The sequence below is a fragment of the Dendroctonus ponderosae genome, unplaced genomic scaffold (genome assembly GCF_020466585.1).
Source record: "Dendroctonus ponderosae isolate FM_Combo_2020 unplaced genomic scaffold, Dpon_F_20191213v2 Dpon_F_20191213_2, whole genome shotgun sequence".
Taxonomy (NCBI): domain Eukaryota; kingdom Metazoa; phylum Arthropoda; class Insecta; order Coleoptera; family Curculionidae; genus Dendroctonus; species Dendroctonus ponderosae.
Genome location: NW_026018165.1, coordinates 6164842 through 6184462, shown reverse-complemented (window position 1 = coordinate 6184462; position 19621 = coordinate 6164842). Strand labels below are relative to the sequence as shown.

The following is a 19621-nucleotide window of genomic DNA, read 5'->3' as shown; positions in this document are numbered from 1 at the left end:
TATAAATTATTTAACTTTAGCTTTATCAAGAATGTTGAAATATCAATAAACAAACAAACAAGTTCAAGATTTTATGGTTTCGATTAATAATATAAAGTTATCACTTCTGACGAGCGTCCCGTGACACACACCATTTTTATACAAAAAATTTGAAGGAATATATAAAATTTACCAAAATGCGTTTAGGAGCAGACTTGCGAAACAAAACAATTCACTCGAAAGGTATTTTAAAATCTAAATGAATATGGCTGATAAAAAACCGTTTTTCTCTGTTTTTTCTTTGTTTTGTTCAATTATCAGTCTACCATTTACTGAACAATACCTTTATTTATAACCGACTTTTAGCGGATTAAAGTATTCATCATATAATTAATCTACAATTTTTTTTATTTAGTTTGTAAAATTCAAATTTCTGAATAACTTTTACTTCAATCTGAACGATTCATGAAGTAAAATTCTTGCGGCATTAAAATTCGCGCTATTTATATTTGGCTTTTGCTCTGGTTTTTATGGCATGTACCGAATTAAGCAAGTTAAAATTTTGCCGGTTTCCTGCCGGTTTCCTATGACAATGTTATACTACCGAGGTCTTTTGAGTTCAGTAGTTGTGGTGCAAAAGCAACGAAAATCTGGATTCTTATTTTTTTTCATGCGATTCTGAACTGGGCTAAAAAGAAACTATATCAAAATATCCGACTAACGTTAATTCAATTATTCAATTGCTTAACAATGCTGAATAAATATTTATTGTGAAATATCTTTGTACTACGATGTACTATACTAAATGTACTGATGATTATATGATACATTCAATCTTAAGACATGCCCAAATAATTTATGTTTGGGTTAGTTTGGGTCATCATTAAATATTTTCTATTTGCATTTTAAAGGTTTACTTTTGTCCTACCGGGAAATATGTTTGGAAATTTAATTTGTTGGTTTTTAGACATTTTTTTTCAGTTATCGTAAACTGTTAATATGCTTCATTGTTAAAATAAGTTTAATCGAATAAGACAATTGTGTATTTAAATTTTTTTTAATACTTCTTTACAATTTTCGTATTTGCATCAGACTTACACAGTTAAATTGGCAGAGATTTTCAGCGCAAATGAAAAGATTCTTGACTATACTGCGACAATCCTCTGCGCGTTTTAGAGTGTGGCAAGGCGTATTTCAACTTGCTCCAGAACCAGGGGTCGCCCCATTTTACGTAGGTGTTGGTCTTGAGATATGTTTTCATTTCATCATCCAGACTGTCCTCATTCAGGGCCCCAAAAAGAACCACTATCACCTAAACAGGAAATCATTATTTTTTGGATTTATTTCTTCCGTTTTCGTCTCTTCTTACCCTTGCCCTGCCTTCATTTATGGCCTGCATATGAGCCGTTCGGAACTCTAACTTGCCCCAGACACTCTCCATAAAATTGTTTGATAGGATCACCATTGTTCTTCGGGAGTCTAACACGGAATTCACGATTTGCCTGCTGATAAACTCTCCAGGTATCCAGTCTCTATGGTGGAAACACACCTTGAAGGGATGATCCCCTGATTCCAACTCTGAAATGGAAAATATGTTCAACCACTAGCTTGGAAAATAACGGTTTTTAGCTTACCAGGTAGAAGTTCCTTTTCAACAAAATGTTCATCTTTTTGCGAATAGCTAATAAAGACGTCGTACGTTTTGTCTTTATCCAGTTCTTCTTCAGCCACGTACCACAGGCACCAGTTCTTTGAATATAAATACACTTTAATGGCAGTGTTGAATTTGAAATAGATGGCCAATATGGTGGCAATGAACAAACCGATTACTACTATTGGTGTGGCAATTTTAAGTGCCAACTCGTCGTCACAAATCTTGGCATAAAGCAAATATTCTCCGGTGTCTTCGCACGTTACATCAGATATGTTGATCTATAAAAATTAATTATAGCTGCTTCAAAGTGATTACTTGATGTTCATTTTCACAATGGTTCAAAACATTTCACTTTTGCCATCGTCTTACCTTAATGTTATTGAATTCTGTTAAATACTTTTGAAGTTCTATATCGCTGCAACCACATTGCCAGGGATTGTTCTTAAGTGAAACATTGTCTAACTTGTGGTTGTTTCTAAAGTTTTCGATCACTTCTGGTGAAAGTGATTTCAGACGATTGTTGTCCAGCTTCAATTCCTGAAACAGGCTTAATTATTAAGTCTGTTAATACTTCGCTTCTGTATATTACATAGGAACAATATGTAGAGCGGCTTCGAAATGTGCAGCAACTGATGAGGAAAAATATTCATTTCAGAATCTTACAAGTGTTGCAGTCGCCTTAAGGCGCAAGCCCTGGGGTATATTTATAAGAAGTTTTTTAAAATTATTCCAACCTGCAGAATCACATTAGAAAATATTCTGTATAATTCTTATAAAACCTCAAAAAATCGATCAAATGTCGTCAGGAACAATATTTTAAAAAATGCACCAGTACAAAATTTTCACACTTAGTTGCCTATGTAACGATTTGACTCAATTTATGCCTGTATAACTTTTCAAAGAATGTAATTCATATAATTTGCAGTCAGCTCACTAATACTATCACCACGACCAATCTTTCTGATACTTAATTAAAAACGGCGTGCCTAATAGGTAAATTTTAATAGTCATTAAATAAATATTACTTGCTAATGGGTAAAACCAACTACGTATACCTTGAATGTTTTCGGAAGCCATTCGATTTGCTCTATGTCATTATAGGATAAGTCCAAGTCGGAAACATTGTCGTATTTTTTCAGCCTTTCTTGTCCATTCAGATTCAGCTTGTTCAAGCTCAAATTCACCATTACCTGACTATGTTCATATCTATCAGTTTTTAAATGATGAATTACTGGAAACTCTTCAAGACTTCTATTAGTACAATCCACCACTATGGCGTTTTCTGTTCTAATATAGTAGGTATGGCACTCTTTTGGGCTGTTTTCTATGTAGATGAGCGGACAATTGTAGTTCGGATATGATGTGTAACAAATATTTTCCTAAAAAGCGTTGAGTCAGCTTTAATATTTAACATTTTCCAAGGTTTTTAATTGAATTAAGGTTTAGATACAACATTGAAAATTTCAGGGTCATGATAAATCAGTTTTAAATGAATATCCTTTACATATAAATCAAGAGGGTTACAGATTTGCATGGCTCTAACGTGAGATAACTATTGGAATCGCTCGGGCATGGTATACTTATTGAAAATATCGAGCTGCGCTAGCTTGAAAAGGTGTGCTATTTGCATAAACAAAGGTAAAGTGAAAAAAATTGCAAAAATCGCTTTTTTTTCGGAAACAAAATCGAATACAATACAAGAAAGTATTCATTTTAGAGAAAATGTATACTTGCTCGTTACGAAATTTTATTAAGAGAGAGGGAGTCCGATATACGTGGATATGAAATGTTTGCTTTAAAATGAGTAAAAGCGCAAAAAAGTAAAGAAACAGGGTAATAAGTAAAACAAGGTAATTTTTAATTATTTATTTAACAACAACAAAAATTACCCAATCACACCACACGTTCAGCAACCTACATCGAATATAACCAATAATCAACCTAAAAATGGACTTCTCTTATTTTGTGCCAGGTCCAAAGTTATGAATATTTTTTGCACCCGTGCTTTTACACCTTCTTGGACCCTTAAACCATCATACACAATTGCTATATTAACCATTTTTCAATTTTTAATAACTTTACGAGCGGTTTTAAAAATTTTGAAAATTTTAGTTTTTAAATAAATAAGTCTGTGAAACGGGATTTGCGAGTGGGAAAAGCAACTCGCAAATCCCGCTACACAAGCCAACATTTTCAAACTTTTTAAAACCGCTCAAAAAGGTATTAACAATTGAAAAATAGTTAATATAGCAATTGTATATGATAGTTTAAGGGTCCAAGAAGCAGTAAAAGCGCGGGCGCAAAAAATATTCATAACTTTAGCTTGGCACAAAATGTAAAACATGAATTTTTTCCATCTAAGTTACTTAACAATTGCATCGTTTTGTAATGCAGTCAAAAACGTATCTTTAAAGGTGTGGCGTGATTGGATTATTTTTTCGTTGTGAAAAAAATAATTGAAAATTACCCTAGTTTTCCCCACTTTTTTGCACTTTCGGGCATTTTAAAGTGAACAAATTTATAAGTATACCTTTTTTTTTTTAAATGCATACTTACCGAGTTATGTACGATTGTTTCCGGGAATTGCTTTGATTTTTTTTACTTTTTCGTTGTTTATGCAAATAGCACACCTTTTCAAGCTGGCACACCTCGATATGTTTAATAGATACACCCACCAATCGTTATCTAAGTTACCTCAGGTTAGAGCCATATTTGAAAGATTTCGACGTAATTCTCCTGGCCTAATATTATAATGTTAAAGTAAATATTTGCTGAGACAAAAAGTATGTACTATTTTGAACAAAATAGGCTTGGTAGTAAATAAAAGATCTACTGATGTGGCTCAACGGAGTAACTTATATTATAAGTAAAAAGAAACAACTATTTGGCTGATGCTTGGAAATAAGCATTTGGCATGCGAAAGGTGCTTTAAAATAAGTTGATCACAAAATTGACATTAAAAACAATTTCACATTTTTATTATTATTAATAATTTATATTATAACCATCATCAGGTGTCAAAGACCTAACGCTACGTCAATGAATTTGTAGAATATTATTTTTATTATTGAGCTATACTTTTAATGTGTTCTGTTGACCTACATTATGTAATTGATGGATTGGCATTCGTATCTACAAATCCATTGAAGTAGTTTTGGGTCTTTGATACCTGATAATGGTTATAATATAAAATAACCGAAACGCGTCGTTTGATAATAAACTATAGTGTACTTTAACCGACGTCTTATGTATATATTTACTTATTATATATATTTTCGCAACATATACTAGAGCGATTACCTCGGATTTAAGCGAAACTTATTTATTAATAAGGCTAATTGTTATTATCCTTCGATAATTTTTTTTAGCACGTAGGCTTATTAAATCTGCCATGCCTATAGTTTTATTTCAACTTTCACCTACCTTAAAATTATTTAGTATTTATTCTGGCTCACAAAGCAGAAACAGCACATTATTCACCCGAATTTAAGTCAGTTATTCAGAAATATAAGTCTTTGCTTCATCTGAAAGTACTTAGTACATAGAGAAAGAAATAAATACCTTTCATAAAACAATGCTTACAGTTTTATTCACAGATTGTTAAGTATTTACTAAAATCTCTAGTAGAAGCATTTCATACTACTTTTTATTCACTTATAGTCCACTGTATAGTAAAGTATTTACCTTGCTTGTAACTGCAAGTATTACACTTTGATTTTGAGGGGGAACCAATTGCTCGATCTCATATTTTAAGCAATTGCATCGGAACAAATTTTCAGATAAATCCATCATTAATTTCCAGTTTGGCTGGTTTGAACTATTTGTAAGCTCCGCCGGCTTTTCACTAATAAATTGGGATATTTGATTGTTATTCAAATATATCTCCACGTTTACGTGTTGGGGAATAAGGTCTTTCATCTGAAATATAAATTGAAATCAATCTGAAAGAATTTGTGGCATGTTTTCACGTATCATTGAAAAACGCATATAAGGCAGTTTAAGTATATTATTTTTACTTGCTGTTGCTTTAATCTCAACTTTTTAAACTGTATTTTTCAATCTTAAAACATAAGTGTATAGTGGTATAACTTTAGCAATTGACAAACGAAGTCATTTTAAGGCAAAACTGCTGTAAAAAGTACATATAAATTTAAGAACACTTTGGATTTTAAACAACAGAGCGACAAGTTGAATGCTACTGCTAAATATTTGTTCAATCAGTTATTGAAATACAAACATTTACTTTAATATTCCTTCGTTTCATTAATCTTATATTAGTATGCTCTGCCATTTCGTATTAATTTGCAACTAATTGCTTTAAAATAATCCCAAAAAATGATTGTTTTTGCCACTACCATTTCTTCTAACATCGTTTATTTTCAATTACTCTGACCCGCAAAAAAATCTCTCTAGGGAATTACTAAAAAGTCGTATGTAGAAGCTTTGTCAATTTCACATACAGTTGATATGCATTAGATGCGAATTATCGCAACATTTTATTGTTACAAAGAAAACTAAATTGTCTTAGTTATGTTTACTTAGTCACCCTGCGCAATTGAATCAGTGATAAAAACCAGAGAAGCAAATGTGCTAATTTGAACGGAAGGTTACATTGCACGAACAAAGGAACTAATATAGAAAAAGATACCAGCTCATATATTTATGCGTATAAAAATGACCTTAAATGGCATGTGTTGAACATATTTGGTATACTTTATTATTGAATTAAATATTCATTGTCTTTGTTCAATCAGTTGATTTATGGTAATGTTTTGTTTAGAAAAACTCAATCGAGAAAAATAAGTATAGAACATCAGTTGAAGAAGTGTAGTTTACCGTGGAAGTAAACACAATTTGATTCCAGAAAAGATTAACAATTTATTATTAACAGATCAAGGAGAAGAACAAAAATATTGAACAATCGGAACAATGTTAAGATTTCTCAATCACACCTTCATTCATTAGCAAATTCAAAGCTGTTAGTGTGAATATTTTAATAACTTCAAAATAATCTAAGTATTTTCAACTAATTGCAATTTCTAAATGTGTTCTACAGAAACAACTTGAAATCGTCGTTTAGGTGTGGGATTTAAACTTGAGAGTAAAAAATATTTCTTGGCTCTATATGCTGTTTTCAAATTCGAAAATTGAAAATAACTACTGGAAATCAGCCCGATCATTTATGGCTCATTCATACACGGTTCAAACTTTGTCTGCTCATTACGTTCGAATGTTTCTTATTTATGCTAAAGGACATAATGCATATAATTTATTCTGTCTTTTATGGTGTTATAATGACAAGCCAAAGATAATAACTAGAAAGTTAATTAATAATTACATATTTATTTATCCCAATTTAAATTCTAAAAAGTCTATAGAGTAATATTTTCATATTAAATTCGGGAGAAAGGTTAAAAAATTACGGATATTTTTTTCTATTTTTAAGTCTAAAACATTGATCTCGGTTAATGGAATCGTTATTTAACATCAACTAAATTTTTCTTTTGAGAATATCCTAAGAAACGTCGTGATGTGGCGGTGATGCTTATTTAGAACTTATTTGTGCAAATATCGCATTTTTAAGTCAAAGTAATTTGTTTATGTAATTTTTCATAACGAATTCTTCTATTCACTCAAGAGTGCCACTATTATAAAATCGTTTTGTCTTGATGCGTAGTTAGAACTTATCTGGCAAATTCTTGAATATACCATACATTTTCAACACTACATCACGCATTTAATAAACAAAATGTATTTACAGATTTTTCTTAATAATTTTCATTAGTTTCATGCTACATTGTTCTAAGGAATTATGTCGTTTCAAATGTTTTTTATCAGCTTCCTAATCCATCTGTTCAATTAGTGAAATTAGCAAAATTGAACAAAATTGAAGTATCGAATTGTTTTATTTGATTGGGATCGTGACGAAATTTGCATTTCAGTTCTGAAAGTTCAAAGAAGCAATAAAAATCTAAATTTAAAAATATATATGGTAGTAGAGTTATGAGGATTTTTGAAACATAAAATAAATTCAGTACAGAAAGACAGTAATGACTCTATTGAGATATTGGTCACTAACTCAGATATTTAAATTAATTAACAAATGAGTAACAATTGCATTGTCCATTAATTACATACTCACAATTTTCACTGATGTAATCCTATTGTTCCTCAAATCCACGTGTCTTAGCCCAGGTACATTTCTTATGAGAAAAACCGGAAACCAACCAATTTGATTATTCTTCAAGATAATGTCTTGAGCTTTAAATTTTCGCAAGGTGTTTGTAAAATTGCTGATTAAATTGTCACTAAAGTCAATTGTCCCCAGGGTCTGAATACCCGTGAATAAATCAAAATTGAACACGCTTAGCTGGTTGCGACTTAAAAGAAACTCGCGTAAATTCTCCAGAGGCTGAAGCAATTGCAACGGCAAAGAACTGATGTTATTGTAACTCAAGTCTATTATAGCTAATTTCTTCAGATTTTCAAAGCAATTGCTATCTAACTTGGTGATTGCATTTCGTGAGACATTCAAGGCAATCAAGTCCGGTGAACTCTTAAGAAATCCTGTTGGAATATGTCTAATGTCACATCTACTTAAATTGAGAGACTTCAACGAAGTTAAGTTGGCAAATGTGTTTTCTTTTAGAGTGAGAGTAGGGTTTTGAGACAAATCGAGTCGTTCCAGCTTAGCAAATAAACTGAATGTGTTATTGTCGATAGTTTGCAAGAAGTTGTTGCTGAAGTTCAAATATTGAATATTGCCTGCCTGGACAAACGTATCCTTCCTTAAGGAATCAATTTTATTGTAGCTCAAGTCTAAAACTCTCAGTTGTGTCAAATTTTGCAATACATTTCCATTTAGAACACGAACTGTATTATTATGCAAAATCAGCCTCGAAAGATTTGTGAGATTATGAAATACTAAATCGTCCAACTCTTCAATGCCATTCGAACTCAAGTCTAAAGTCTCAATATGAGACAAGTTTTGCAAGTAATTTGCAAGTTTCACCAGTCTTAATCCGTTGAAGATTACAGTGTTTAGTTGAGATCCATACGTTAAAAAATTACTCTCCAATAGCGTAATATTGGCATCGTTCGAAGTCCTAACAAACCTCAAATATTTCACTGAATTATTATCCTTCAGTATATTCTTAGAGGCTGAAACACTATGAAGTCCTTCATTGTTTAGCCCATATATGATTCTTTTTCCTCGGGTGCCTGCGCACTGCTGAACCATCGACTCCAGAGTTAATGGAGATTTTTCATCTATGGATGTTAAGAATTTCGCATCAAATGATGGCACGTCCTCAAAATTGGGCGAAATCATTTCATTGCACGTAATTCTAATTTCTTTGGCTGTTAATTCTATATTCAGATAATCTATTATCGGTTTAGGGCAAGTGTTGAGCGTAAGATTTTTCTTGAGGCAGTGGCAATTTTCTGTGCATTGTTGAATGGAGTTTGATATTTGTACGAAGAGTATTACAAAGAGGCTGCAGCTGAGGCATCCGGGAAGAAGGCACATGATTGATCTGAAAAGAAAAATGTTTAATCAGCTAGATGAAATATACTAGTATAGATGGGCGTCTTAATTCTTCTCTGTATTTCATTGGACTTTGTAAATCTGGGCTTATAAATAACAATGCAGAGAATGTATCATGCCAATACAAAAAATTAATTTGTAAATTTCCACGCTATGTAAGATAATCAGCAAATTATTAAATTAATAATAATTATGTAATTCAAGTTGGTTATTTGGCTGAAGAAAACAGTACATCGCTGACTGTTACTTTACACAGTGTTGTCATAAGTTGTAATCCAACGAAAAGCTTCATACTTGTAGATCTGCTATTACATTTAGCTTTCTCCAATACCTGACTCTTTCGATTGTTAAAATAAAATCTGCAACTTTTATTCTATTTCTTGTTCCTGTCTGTTTGTAGTAAATTATGTAAAATACGTCTTTACCCACCTTGAACCGGTTTAGTTTTATTTGTGGTTACTGTGGAAGGACTTATGTTGTTCAATAAAACTGAGAAATAAGAAAGTTCATCCATAAATATGTAGATAAAACTTGTTCTTGAGATTATTATCGACGATTGTCGTAGAACGGATAATTTCTGAGGAAGAGAATGAATGATTCAACAGTTACTCAACAATAACATTTTCCTGTTTAAACTTTCAGCATCTTTCGAGTCGTGTGTTGTCTACAAATTCACATTGCAGCATGGTTTGGTTTGGAAGATGTGTAATTTCTAAAGGAGAGAGCACAGTCTACTGAAAGTTTCCATTACGATACCGATGATTGAAAATTTTGAGCCCCAATTTACCAGGCTGGTAAAAATCAACATTCTAGGCTATTTTTATGAGGCTTTATTTCCTTTGAGTCAAAGTTGTCTTTTTGTTTCAACTTGGTTCAGTCAAAAATTCTCATTTCAACTTGTTTCAGTTTTAAAGTTACTGGTTTTACTTTGGAAGACGCGAGTTTTTACAAAGGCATACATTTTACAAGCACAATTGAGTAAACACATTCCTGATATACTGATATAAGGCTGACTTTTATCAATTTTGAGCTCAGATGAGCTCAAAATGAGATGATGAGGAGAGAGTACACAGGACTGAAAACTTTCGTTATGATGACGATATTCGCTAATTTCCAGCTCAAATTTACTAAGTTGGGCAACATTTACATTCAGGCTGAAGTAATTTAAACTACTGTGAAGCGTGTTGTTTGTATTAAAATTTTCAGATTAATTTGATCAGACTTGTTACAATATATTTTGTCAGTCATGTAAAATGCTTATTATTCGAATAAATAAGAGTTTTTTTTGTGTTCCGGTTGCTTCTGGGGATGTTATTAAAATAACTTGAATAATTCTGTTAATAAATAAGGTCACTGCTAACTAAGTACTCATTTAAATAGCAAAACGCCGTCTTTGGCTAAAAATCTACCAAAAGTAGGTTCACAAATATTGTTTTCGTTTGTCTTCTATTCTTTTGTATATCTGTTTTCTGAAGTGAACTACTGTGTATTTCGGTTGTCCTACACTAAATATTGAACAGGTAAAATGAGTTTTCAACAGCTGTTGGAAGAAATGTACTTATTCAGCTACCAAAAGGTTCAATACATCAGTATTCTTTTAAGATCTTCTTCAGATATTTTAAATGCTTCTTTTTCGAAGAGGTAGATAAATGTTTAGAAGTAAATAAACAGCTATTCCTAGTCTCGCTGCTTATGTTATTTGGGAACAAAGCACAGTTTTATTTATTAATTTATTTCAATGCAAATTAAGCAATTTCATAAAATGTTGGATTGCAAGTTTTGTTGGAAATTCCTCGGTTTTCAATCAATTAAAATTAAAATTCTACGTCGATTGTTTAATTACATATGTAGGTCTTTAAACCAGCATCAAATAAAAATATTAAAAAAAAATCTTCCATTTTCCTCAAAAAAAATTCTGAGTTTACTTTAAATTGTATATACTTTCCTGACTGTGTTTCAATTTCAAATCAAAATCAAAGTTTCAGTCATTTATTGTCTCTATTTATCAATCAAAATACATTTCGGTGTATTTTTCCACCATCATCAGTTTTTATGTGTAGCGTTGTTGCTGCTTTAAGCCTTGGCATTTTGAGCTTCGGCTTAAAGCAGCAACAACGCTACACATAAAAACTGATGATGGTGGAAAAATACACCGAAACGTATTTTGATTGATAAATAGAGACAARAAATGACTGAAACCCAGGAATGAATTTGATTTACTTTAAATCGCAAGTCTTTTTGATCAACTAAATTGTGTCGTAATTACACCTGATTTCACACCAAAATTCATATCGAAAAGTATTTGATAATGGTTTTCAATCGAAAACTGAATGAAAAGTAGGTGAAGTGGAATTGGCGATTTGGTGAGCTGAAAATGCTGGAATTTCAAATCGTTTAAGATTAAACTGAACAGTTAAGAAGTACCTAAATGATTTGTGGTAAACTTTTCGGCACATTTAAAAAAATAGGCATGTTTATAAACAAGTTGTTAAGTAAATTAATGAAATCACAAATACATGTTTTTGATATCAACTTCAATATTAATTGATTAACTAATTGGAGAGTACAACATACATACTACCATCAGCTGTTTACTATGCAACATTAACGAATTAAACTACTGTCGCGAAAACAATGTGGAAAATAACTTGGTCGATAATAGCTAATCTTGTTCGGCTAGGAGATATGGGTATATGCAGATGAGTTACATTTTCAAGAAATGTTACCCGTGATTAACTTGTTTTGTTTGTAAGACATTCAACATACCTGAGCAGAATTATTATCCTGTTGCCTCGATAATTTCTCTGATAGCTCAAATCGTAGCCTATCAAAGTCAAGTCTCATTTTTATCACTTGAAACCACAAAGTAACATAATTAGAGTTTTAAAAGCTGTTTAATGTTTCTCTGGGCACTAATTAAAGTCAATGTAATTATCGTGCACCGAATTTACACAAAACCGAAAGGTCGCAATTGTTTAAACGAGTTTCGCACACAAGCAACATGTTTTGTCTGAAAACACTGGAATAATAATTAATGCATTTGAATGACGCGTTTACTTGCTGGGAATTCAACGAACTACAGGCTAGCAGGTTAATCTTAATAAATCGCTAACTATTTTCAACTAAATAATAGTTCGTAGTTTGGTTTTAGACCAGGTTTTTCCTACCATATCAGTACCCGTTAGGATGTTTTGTGGTAGGGATCAACGTTTTGTATGTTATTCAATCAACTAATCAACCATAATTCAATTAGTGTAATGACTAAGGTTGCACAGTTTTAGATTTCTCAGTAACGACAATACAACGGATATACCACTACCAGTCATTTAAAAGTTACAAGTCATTCCAAGTTACTCATAAGGAGGAACTAATGAATTAGTGGAGTACCACACAATTTCAGAAATTGTAAACCAGAAGGCGGTAACACTCATAAACATGCTTTTGTTATCTTCTGATATGAATTGCAACTATGTTTGATCTCATGATTTTTAAATTAATTATCAGAAGAACGGTTTGTGTTCCCGTGATTGTTCATTTTATGTAAATTTCAATTTAATCTCGTTGGTTTTTTTATCTGCGTCTGGGTTTTTCGGTTTAACCGCCCACTTAGCGGACTTGTGGTGAAAAATACGCACACTCAGTTGTATTGTTATTAATTAAACATGATTATTGATTATACAGTGGATTAATTAATTGACGATCATCTTGAGTAATGCAAACATTTCTTTATGTTCATTATGAAACTCAACTGGGAATTTGGCATCCTGCTTAAGCTTATTAATATTATTATCAATGTTATATGGAAATAACATCAATTCAACTAGGACGCTAAAACTTGAAATTGTTAAAGCAGTAATAAGTAATTCTCCATTTACTTTCTTTTGATTTCTTTATCAGTTTCTCTAGTGTCCCCTTCGTTCTATTTGTAGTTTACATTTTTCTAAAACCTATTTAGCTACTTATAATACTGGAAAAAATATTATTTTTCAATCTTTTTAACACTTTAGATTTTTAATCTGCGTCTGGGTTTGTCAGTTAAATCGATCACTTGGCGGAGTTGTGGTGAAAAACACGCACTTTACATATGGATCATTATCAATTAGGTCATTAATTATTTATACAGAATCTTGAGTAATGCAAATATTTCTTTATGTGCAGTATGAAATTCAATTGAACGTTTGATATCCTATCAATTAATTCGATCTAACTATATTTATCTGGTATTATTGACATTGTGTTGGAAGCACATAAAATGCAATTAAGAACAAAAACTTCAAATTATTAAATCAGTGCTTATAACCAACACTCTATTTACTTCATTTTTATTATGTTATTTGAGTCTCTATCTAGTGCCGCCTTTGTTTTCCTTTCGTTTTAATTGTAAACTTTATATTTTGGTAAATATGTTTTTTATAAATTTCCCAAAAGTACGTTATTTTTATTTATTTATTTAACCAACATTTTTTTTATTTAATTATTCATATTATCTGTCACCAGTTTCAATAGTGAAAATGAAAAGTTTCGCCTTAAAGGCCAACATTTATATGTGGTTTTTTCCAGAATTAGATATTTTTTTTTGATTAAATCATTCAGCCCGGGTTAATTTGCAAATATGTTTTTTTTATTTAATCTTCTGCCGTCCAAACGATATCGAAAAATTCATAATATGTATATAACTTAGGATATAGTTTATTCATTAAAGTCTTGCATTTTTATTAACTTAATCGCGAAAAAACCTAGCTATGAAATTGCCATTCAAAGAATTTATTAAGAGCAATCCGTATATGAATGTTCTTCTGATAGCTAGTTTAACAACATACTCGATTTTTACTTTTAATCTTGAGCTCAATTTTTTAGCTTCCTCTTCCTCAATTGCCGTAGGTATTTCCATTTTATTGGTGTTGGGGATCATATCAGAATAGTACTTTATGTGTATTGCCATGCCTAGATGCATACAATTTACAGAGTTTTTCTTATTTCTCCAGCGTTTTTTCCCACATTGAAATTTTTTGATGATAATAAATCCAGGTTTTTTGAGTCTTGAAAATTGACCGGAGAACTAGTACCAAATGGTTTAATATTATTAGTGCTTGTTTTATAAAAAACATTTCGCCATAACGTCATTGAAATATTTTTAAATAAAACAAATATTGTCAAACCTTGGCAAACAAAGTCTTTGCCGAAGTTTGTAACATGTAATAAAAGCAAATAAAGAAACAATTTAATTAAAACACATTGCATTCAATTATCAATATATATTATAAAAACGCTAAAACTATTTACATTTTACAACAGATATTGTCAGTCCTGGGATTTAATACGATTCTTAAAACTTAGGAAGTGCATATCTATATGTATATTGATTATGTGAATCTGCACACTTATGCATTGTTTTATTGCTTTGAGATTATTACTGAAATGATTGAGTATTAATCAAATACTTTGATATTTTTACATCTAGTAAGATTGATGCAATCCAGTTTTTGTTGAAAACCTAAAAAATATAGTTATTGCTGCTGCAATGCGTCCACAATTTCTTAACAGACAAGTGCATAGCAATAGGTTCATTGCAATATTTAAACATTCAACATTCCACCCAAATGGAGAAAAGATGCGTTAATAGTTAGTGACTAGCTTTATGAAACTTGCTGTCGAGCAAAAAACGAAATTGTTTTGATATACTAAACAGGTTTTATAGACAGTGTTAATTACGAAATCTATAATAGCATGTTATTCTCCTTTACTGGTAAACCATTATGCGCCGCATCCAATTCTAATAATATCATGGTTTCCTGTTAGAAATTAATTTACAAAATTACGTTTGAATTATGCATTATTAATGTGAATTTTCTGAAACTAATCTGCGGCGCTTATAATGAGCTAGCTTATAACAGCTAGTAGTCATATGACCTTGTTCTGTTCAATAAAATTTGTTTTTTATTAGCCTTCATAAATATGTAATTGCTTGCTTATCCGGAATTTATTTAGCCTAATTTTTAATTTCTGGACATCGTTCCTTTACGAGTCTGTCTTATCTAATAACTTGGAATTAATTTATTTCTGCACCAATTCTTAATTTTGTAATATGAGATTGTCTTCTTTAGGTCCTAAAATTAGATACTTAACTGTCTACAAAATAGTATGCATAATATGATTTTTCTAAATAACCAAGTAAAAATTCTTGCTTAATATCCTGAAAATAAAAATTGTGAAAAAATATTTCTTGAAGCTTTACCTCTTGAACCGTTTTCCCTCCGATTTTGCTAGTTTTCGGGTTACGCTCTTTCATTTTCTATGACATGTTTACCAAATCTTAAGTCTAAGTTATTACCTATTAACAAATACTAATACGGGTCAACATCTTTATACATTAGTTAAACGTTCTTTTACGTATATCTGAGCGGGTTTTCAACTTTTTCTTTAGGAAAAAATCGTGATCTTTAGCTGGAAAACTAGAACAAAATAACTCCTTATCTTTTAATATGGATTGTTTGAGGCTGTATTTAGTATCAAATAAATATTCATTTATAAATGCTATAGGAGTGTTAAATATTTTATTTTATATTAAAAGTTCTGGTTTTCAAAAATAATTCGTTTTGAGGGCGCTTCACTCTGATCTTTTATGTGTGCACATTTGCCTTGAAATATTGGCGGCGATAAATTACCACAAATTTGTTGTTGTAAAAATATAGTAACAAAACTTCACTTCAGCACTAAATACAGTCTTCAAATTCCAAAGTAACAAGAATCTGAATTTTCTAACCTTTTACATTGTCGTCACACACATTATTGCACAAATACAAGTTTTCATTCTATTATTGTTCTATCACAAGGTAAATTTTCTTTAGCACAGACCGCTCTTAAATTCTAGAAATGTGTGTTCTGTCACTGACACAATTACGTTTCTCTGGTCTCTTCTCCAACTTTTAATTATTACCGCAATCACTATCACCACAGTTGCCACCACTACGAAAGCGATAGCTCCAAGCGCTATCGAGTTTAGGTGAGCGAAGAAAAAGTTTGAAGTAGCTGCACAATTAACTTCTTGTTCATCGTTGCCAGATGGACAGTGCACCAGACCGTCGCACCAAAGCTTTGAGCTTATACAAGCTCCCAACTCTGGACAACTGAAATGAAAACCGATATTAAAACTAATAATAAACTAATAACAATTCTATTCAGTTTAAAACCAATAAAGCAAAAATGCCTGTAAATGGGCGATAGGTAAGTTCATTGTAGGTAGAGAGAAGCGTATGAATAAATGTGAGACAGAATTTGGCAAAATGTATATATTTTTTCCAAACCTTCTAGTAAAGCTGAGAAAAATTGTAAGTGCAAGTGGTACTTTGCTGCAGAATGTGCCACAAATCGTTTGAGACACGGAATTCAGTTTTCGTAGTTTTGAATTAATCTGTAAAATTGACTGGGGCAATGAATAATACATTTGATAACAAAGTATTCATGTGATTTGTCTTTTATATCAGAGAATGTTGCTTTGGACTTCAGAAAACTATTTTAAGAGCTCGATGATTCTTCGTTGTGCATGGAAAATATCCTGAGTTTAGAGGGATCAAAATCTAATCAGCTCGGTTTACAGACTCTTTTCTAGGGACTTTATAATTCATCCAATGAAATTTTTTTGTCAGACAGTGTAAACCTTTAGTTTATGAGAAGCCAATTGACACCACCATTAGAAATCGTTTTATTTTTGGCAAATGTTTGATTCGTAGGACCAAGGAATGCATATTAATAGAAAAAGCCCTGTTGCTCTTAATGAAAGTAGATTTTTATAACATAAATTGTCAATTTAAAGTCCCACCCATTTCTAACAAATTTTTTTGTGTTGCTCCTGAAGCTGCTGCATAGCTGCCAAACTAAACAGAGCAAAATTATCAGATGAGGATGAAAATGTGTGTCTTTTATTGATTGTTTGATATTTACTACAAGCTACAGAATTAAACCTTATCGATACTCCTGCTAATTTTGTACTCGATCCGATTTGTTGAGGAATTGAAGAATTTCGCATATGCGTGTGGTTCTAGTTTTACGGTAAATTGAAGCGAAATAACAGAATTATTGTCACGTTTTCAATATTTGCTTAAATTTTAAATGTTAAGTGTTAACTGGACCAAATAAAATTTATAATTACTTTGACTTTTTAACTTATAGGGAATATACCTTAAAACTGAATGAATTTACTCATAAAAATATTTTCTCGATCAAATATGTGGACAAATCAAAAGCCTGTGATTGTGAGTGTCTACGCATCCATATTTGCTGATACTAAATTTGTAAATATTGAATACTACACTTGTCGTGTTTAAAATAAGCCACAGCTGTTACTAATTATATCAGTTTTGGCTGTTTAAAAATGTTCAAATATTCATTCTCATTAGATGATTTCATTGTAGCTACTTTTTTTTATTAGAATTCAATATAGGTAAAACTTTTATTACTGAGGTAGGTATCATTTTCTAATACATTTGTAATATTTTCTATTTAGTAGTATAAAATAGTAATATTACATAAAGTAGTATTAGTATATGTGTTGGCATTCGACACAAATCATAATAAAGCAGCGCTGATTGTTACATTACATCTACATAGGTTCTTGAAAAAATCATATCAAAATGTGTTTTTTAAAGTTTTATTATCAAAAATATACACCCTTGTAGGATCTTACCTGTAAGGACAGTCTGGTGGTCGTATCGTTAAAAATGAACTTGGAAGTGCTAGTGCCGGGTTTTTCGAAATCTCCATCCATGTAACCAAGAAGTGTCCAGGTTCTCTTTTGACAAACTCGATAATAAAACTTCGGGTATTTCTTAAAAAAAAACATCACAATAACATATCATTTATGTCAGCAATTGTATCGTTCAATTAAGCAGATTATTCATACTGTTTTACCAGAGTGCCTCTTTTACCTCTGTCAGAATGCATCTGAATTATTTGAAAAATACWWTTAATTAGTAGTGTTAAGTTTGGTATTTGKTAGGTCTCAAAAATTTTGGAATATTTATTGTCAACATATCAGATGAATATCTGAATATGTTGACAATATCTGAATATATATCTGAATATATGAATATAGATATAGGTGGTTTCTATGGAATGTACAAATACAACTAACTTAAACGCAAGYTGCAAAGCTTAGTCAGAGTTAAATCCATTGACTATACACAGAAAGTGCAAATGGTTGTTTTTTAATAGACAACATCGCAGAGCTTCAGTTAAAATGGCTTTTGAATCAATACTTTTTTAAAACATTGTCATTTGTTCTAAATAAAATGTAAGTAAATACAAAAAGTTATTATACAATCAATAAAAACCAAATTTCCTATACGTTACCAACTGCTTTCAAATGATGAACAGTCACCACAAAATTTTACCTGTGGCGGTATAACTTTTTCATTTTGTTTTACAGTTTATATAAATTATAGTTTCTTTGCCGATCATCCTATGAAACATAAATTATTTGCTTGCTAAAAGTTTTACAGTTTTTTCGCAACGTTCGAGCGCTAGTTTTCAACTAAACAGAGCAAATAAGTACATTTTAGAATAGATTATATCTATTTTGTTTCTGCGAAGCGAAAATTAATATAGAATAATGGATTGTTTTTAAAAGTTTTGAATTTAAGGCGTAAAAATGCACTGTTCTGTACAAAGAACTGAAAAACTAAGATTTAAAATGCAAAATATGGTTTACAGCAAAATGCGTCGATATAAAGGCAATACACTCGACTATATTAACTTCTAAACAGTRTCACAAGACTCTTTTCGTATAATCARGTAATTTAGTARTTACGCTCATTTAGTCGCTCAAATAATTAATTACTTTTCTTAAGTTAAACTGGAAGATCCTACATTATTTGACAACATTTTAAATCTAWGAAGAATCTCTAARGAAGTTTGATAATTTAAAATCCACTAGCGTCACATTACAAAAAATTAAATAGGGTGGAAAAGGGAAGCCTGACCCTTAAAAACTATTATCGCTATTTACATTTTTACTCGCCAAGTGGTATTACTGATTTAGYGCCTTTATCGCCCACTATTTATGAACACATAATACTATAATAGTATTTTCCCGTTTTAAAGCTCATTAAGCAAATTAGAGAATATCATTCATGATTTTTTATTTTTATCTCAATACACCAAAAGCCATTGGCCAAAAAATTTTACAGAATGGGTGTAAGATCTTGTGTCTACTGGAGACCAAGTAATGGGTATGTTAATTTAATATTTTGTGCCCTTATTTCAAATTCTATATTTACCCAGTTTTTCAAATTTCAGCTATATACATTTGAAATTTAATACCACGTAGATTGGAAACATTTACTGACCTATATTTTTATGAGTTAGGGTCATAAAACAAGTTGAATATTTATTATCTTTTACGGATTTACATGACATTTTTTCCTTGATGTTTGTATAGCTGGTTA

The 19621-nt window shown here is 31.1% G+C and overlaps 2 protein-coding genes and 1 long non-coding RNA gene across 3 annotated transcripts in view; 1 reads left to right on the top strand and 2 right to left on the bottom strand.

The window, feature by feature from the left end:
• Positions 1–1022: 1022 nt before the first annotated feature.
• Positions 1023–12399, bottom strand: LOC109538307 (protein toll). Its single transcript, XM_019905479.2, has 8 exons — positions 11946–12399; positions 7776–9168; positions 5318–5551; positions 2689–3012; positions 2003–2170; positions 1614–1911; positions 1349–1557; positions 1023–1291 (listed from the first exon to the last, which is right to left on the bottom strand). Exons 2-8 carry the CDS (start codon positions 9159–9161, stop codon positions 1100–1102), a joined length of 2811 nt encoding a protein of 936 aa, XP_019761038.2. The 5' UTR covers positions 9162–9168; positions 11946–12399; the 3' UTR covers positions 1023–1099.
• A 3580-nt stretch (positions 12400–15979) lies between these two features.
• The window catches only part of LOC109538377, a 129041-nt gene continuing 125399 nt past the window's right edge, over positions 15980–19621 (bottom strand). The window contains exons 14-15 of the mRNA XM_019905594.2: positions 17863–18003; positions 15980–16306 (exon numbers count right to left, since the gene is read on the bottom strand). Of these exons, the coding sequence (XP_019761153.2) occupies positions 16024–16306; positions 17863–18003 (424 nt within the window). The 3' untranslated portion in view covers positions 15980–16023. The remainder of the gene's footprint in view (positions 16307–17862; positions 18004–19621) is intronic.
• Positions 16099–16458, top strand: LOC125503483. The gene is made up of 2 exons (XR_007280899.1): positions 16099–16182; positions 16242–16458. It is a non-coding gene; the product is annotated as an uncharacterized LOC125503483 (long non-coding RNA).

Coding starts and splice junctions, on each gene's coding strand:
- LOC109538307 (XM_019905479.2), bottom strand. CDS start 9,161: ATGTGCCTTCTTCCCGGATGCCTCAGCTGCAGCCTCTTTGTAATACTC. Junction 5,552..7,775: donor GGATTACATCAGTGAAAATT/GTGAGTATGTAA, acceptor TTTATATTTCAG/ATGAAAGACCTTATTCCCCA. Junction 3,013..5,317: donor TACTTGCAGTTACAAGCAAG/GTAAATACTTTA, acceptor AACGCTTTTTAG/GAAAATATTTGTTACACATC.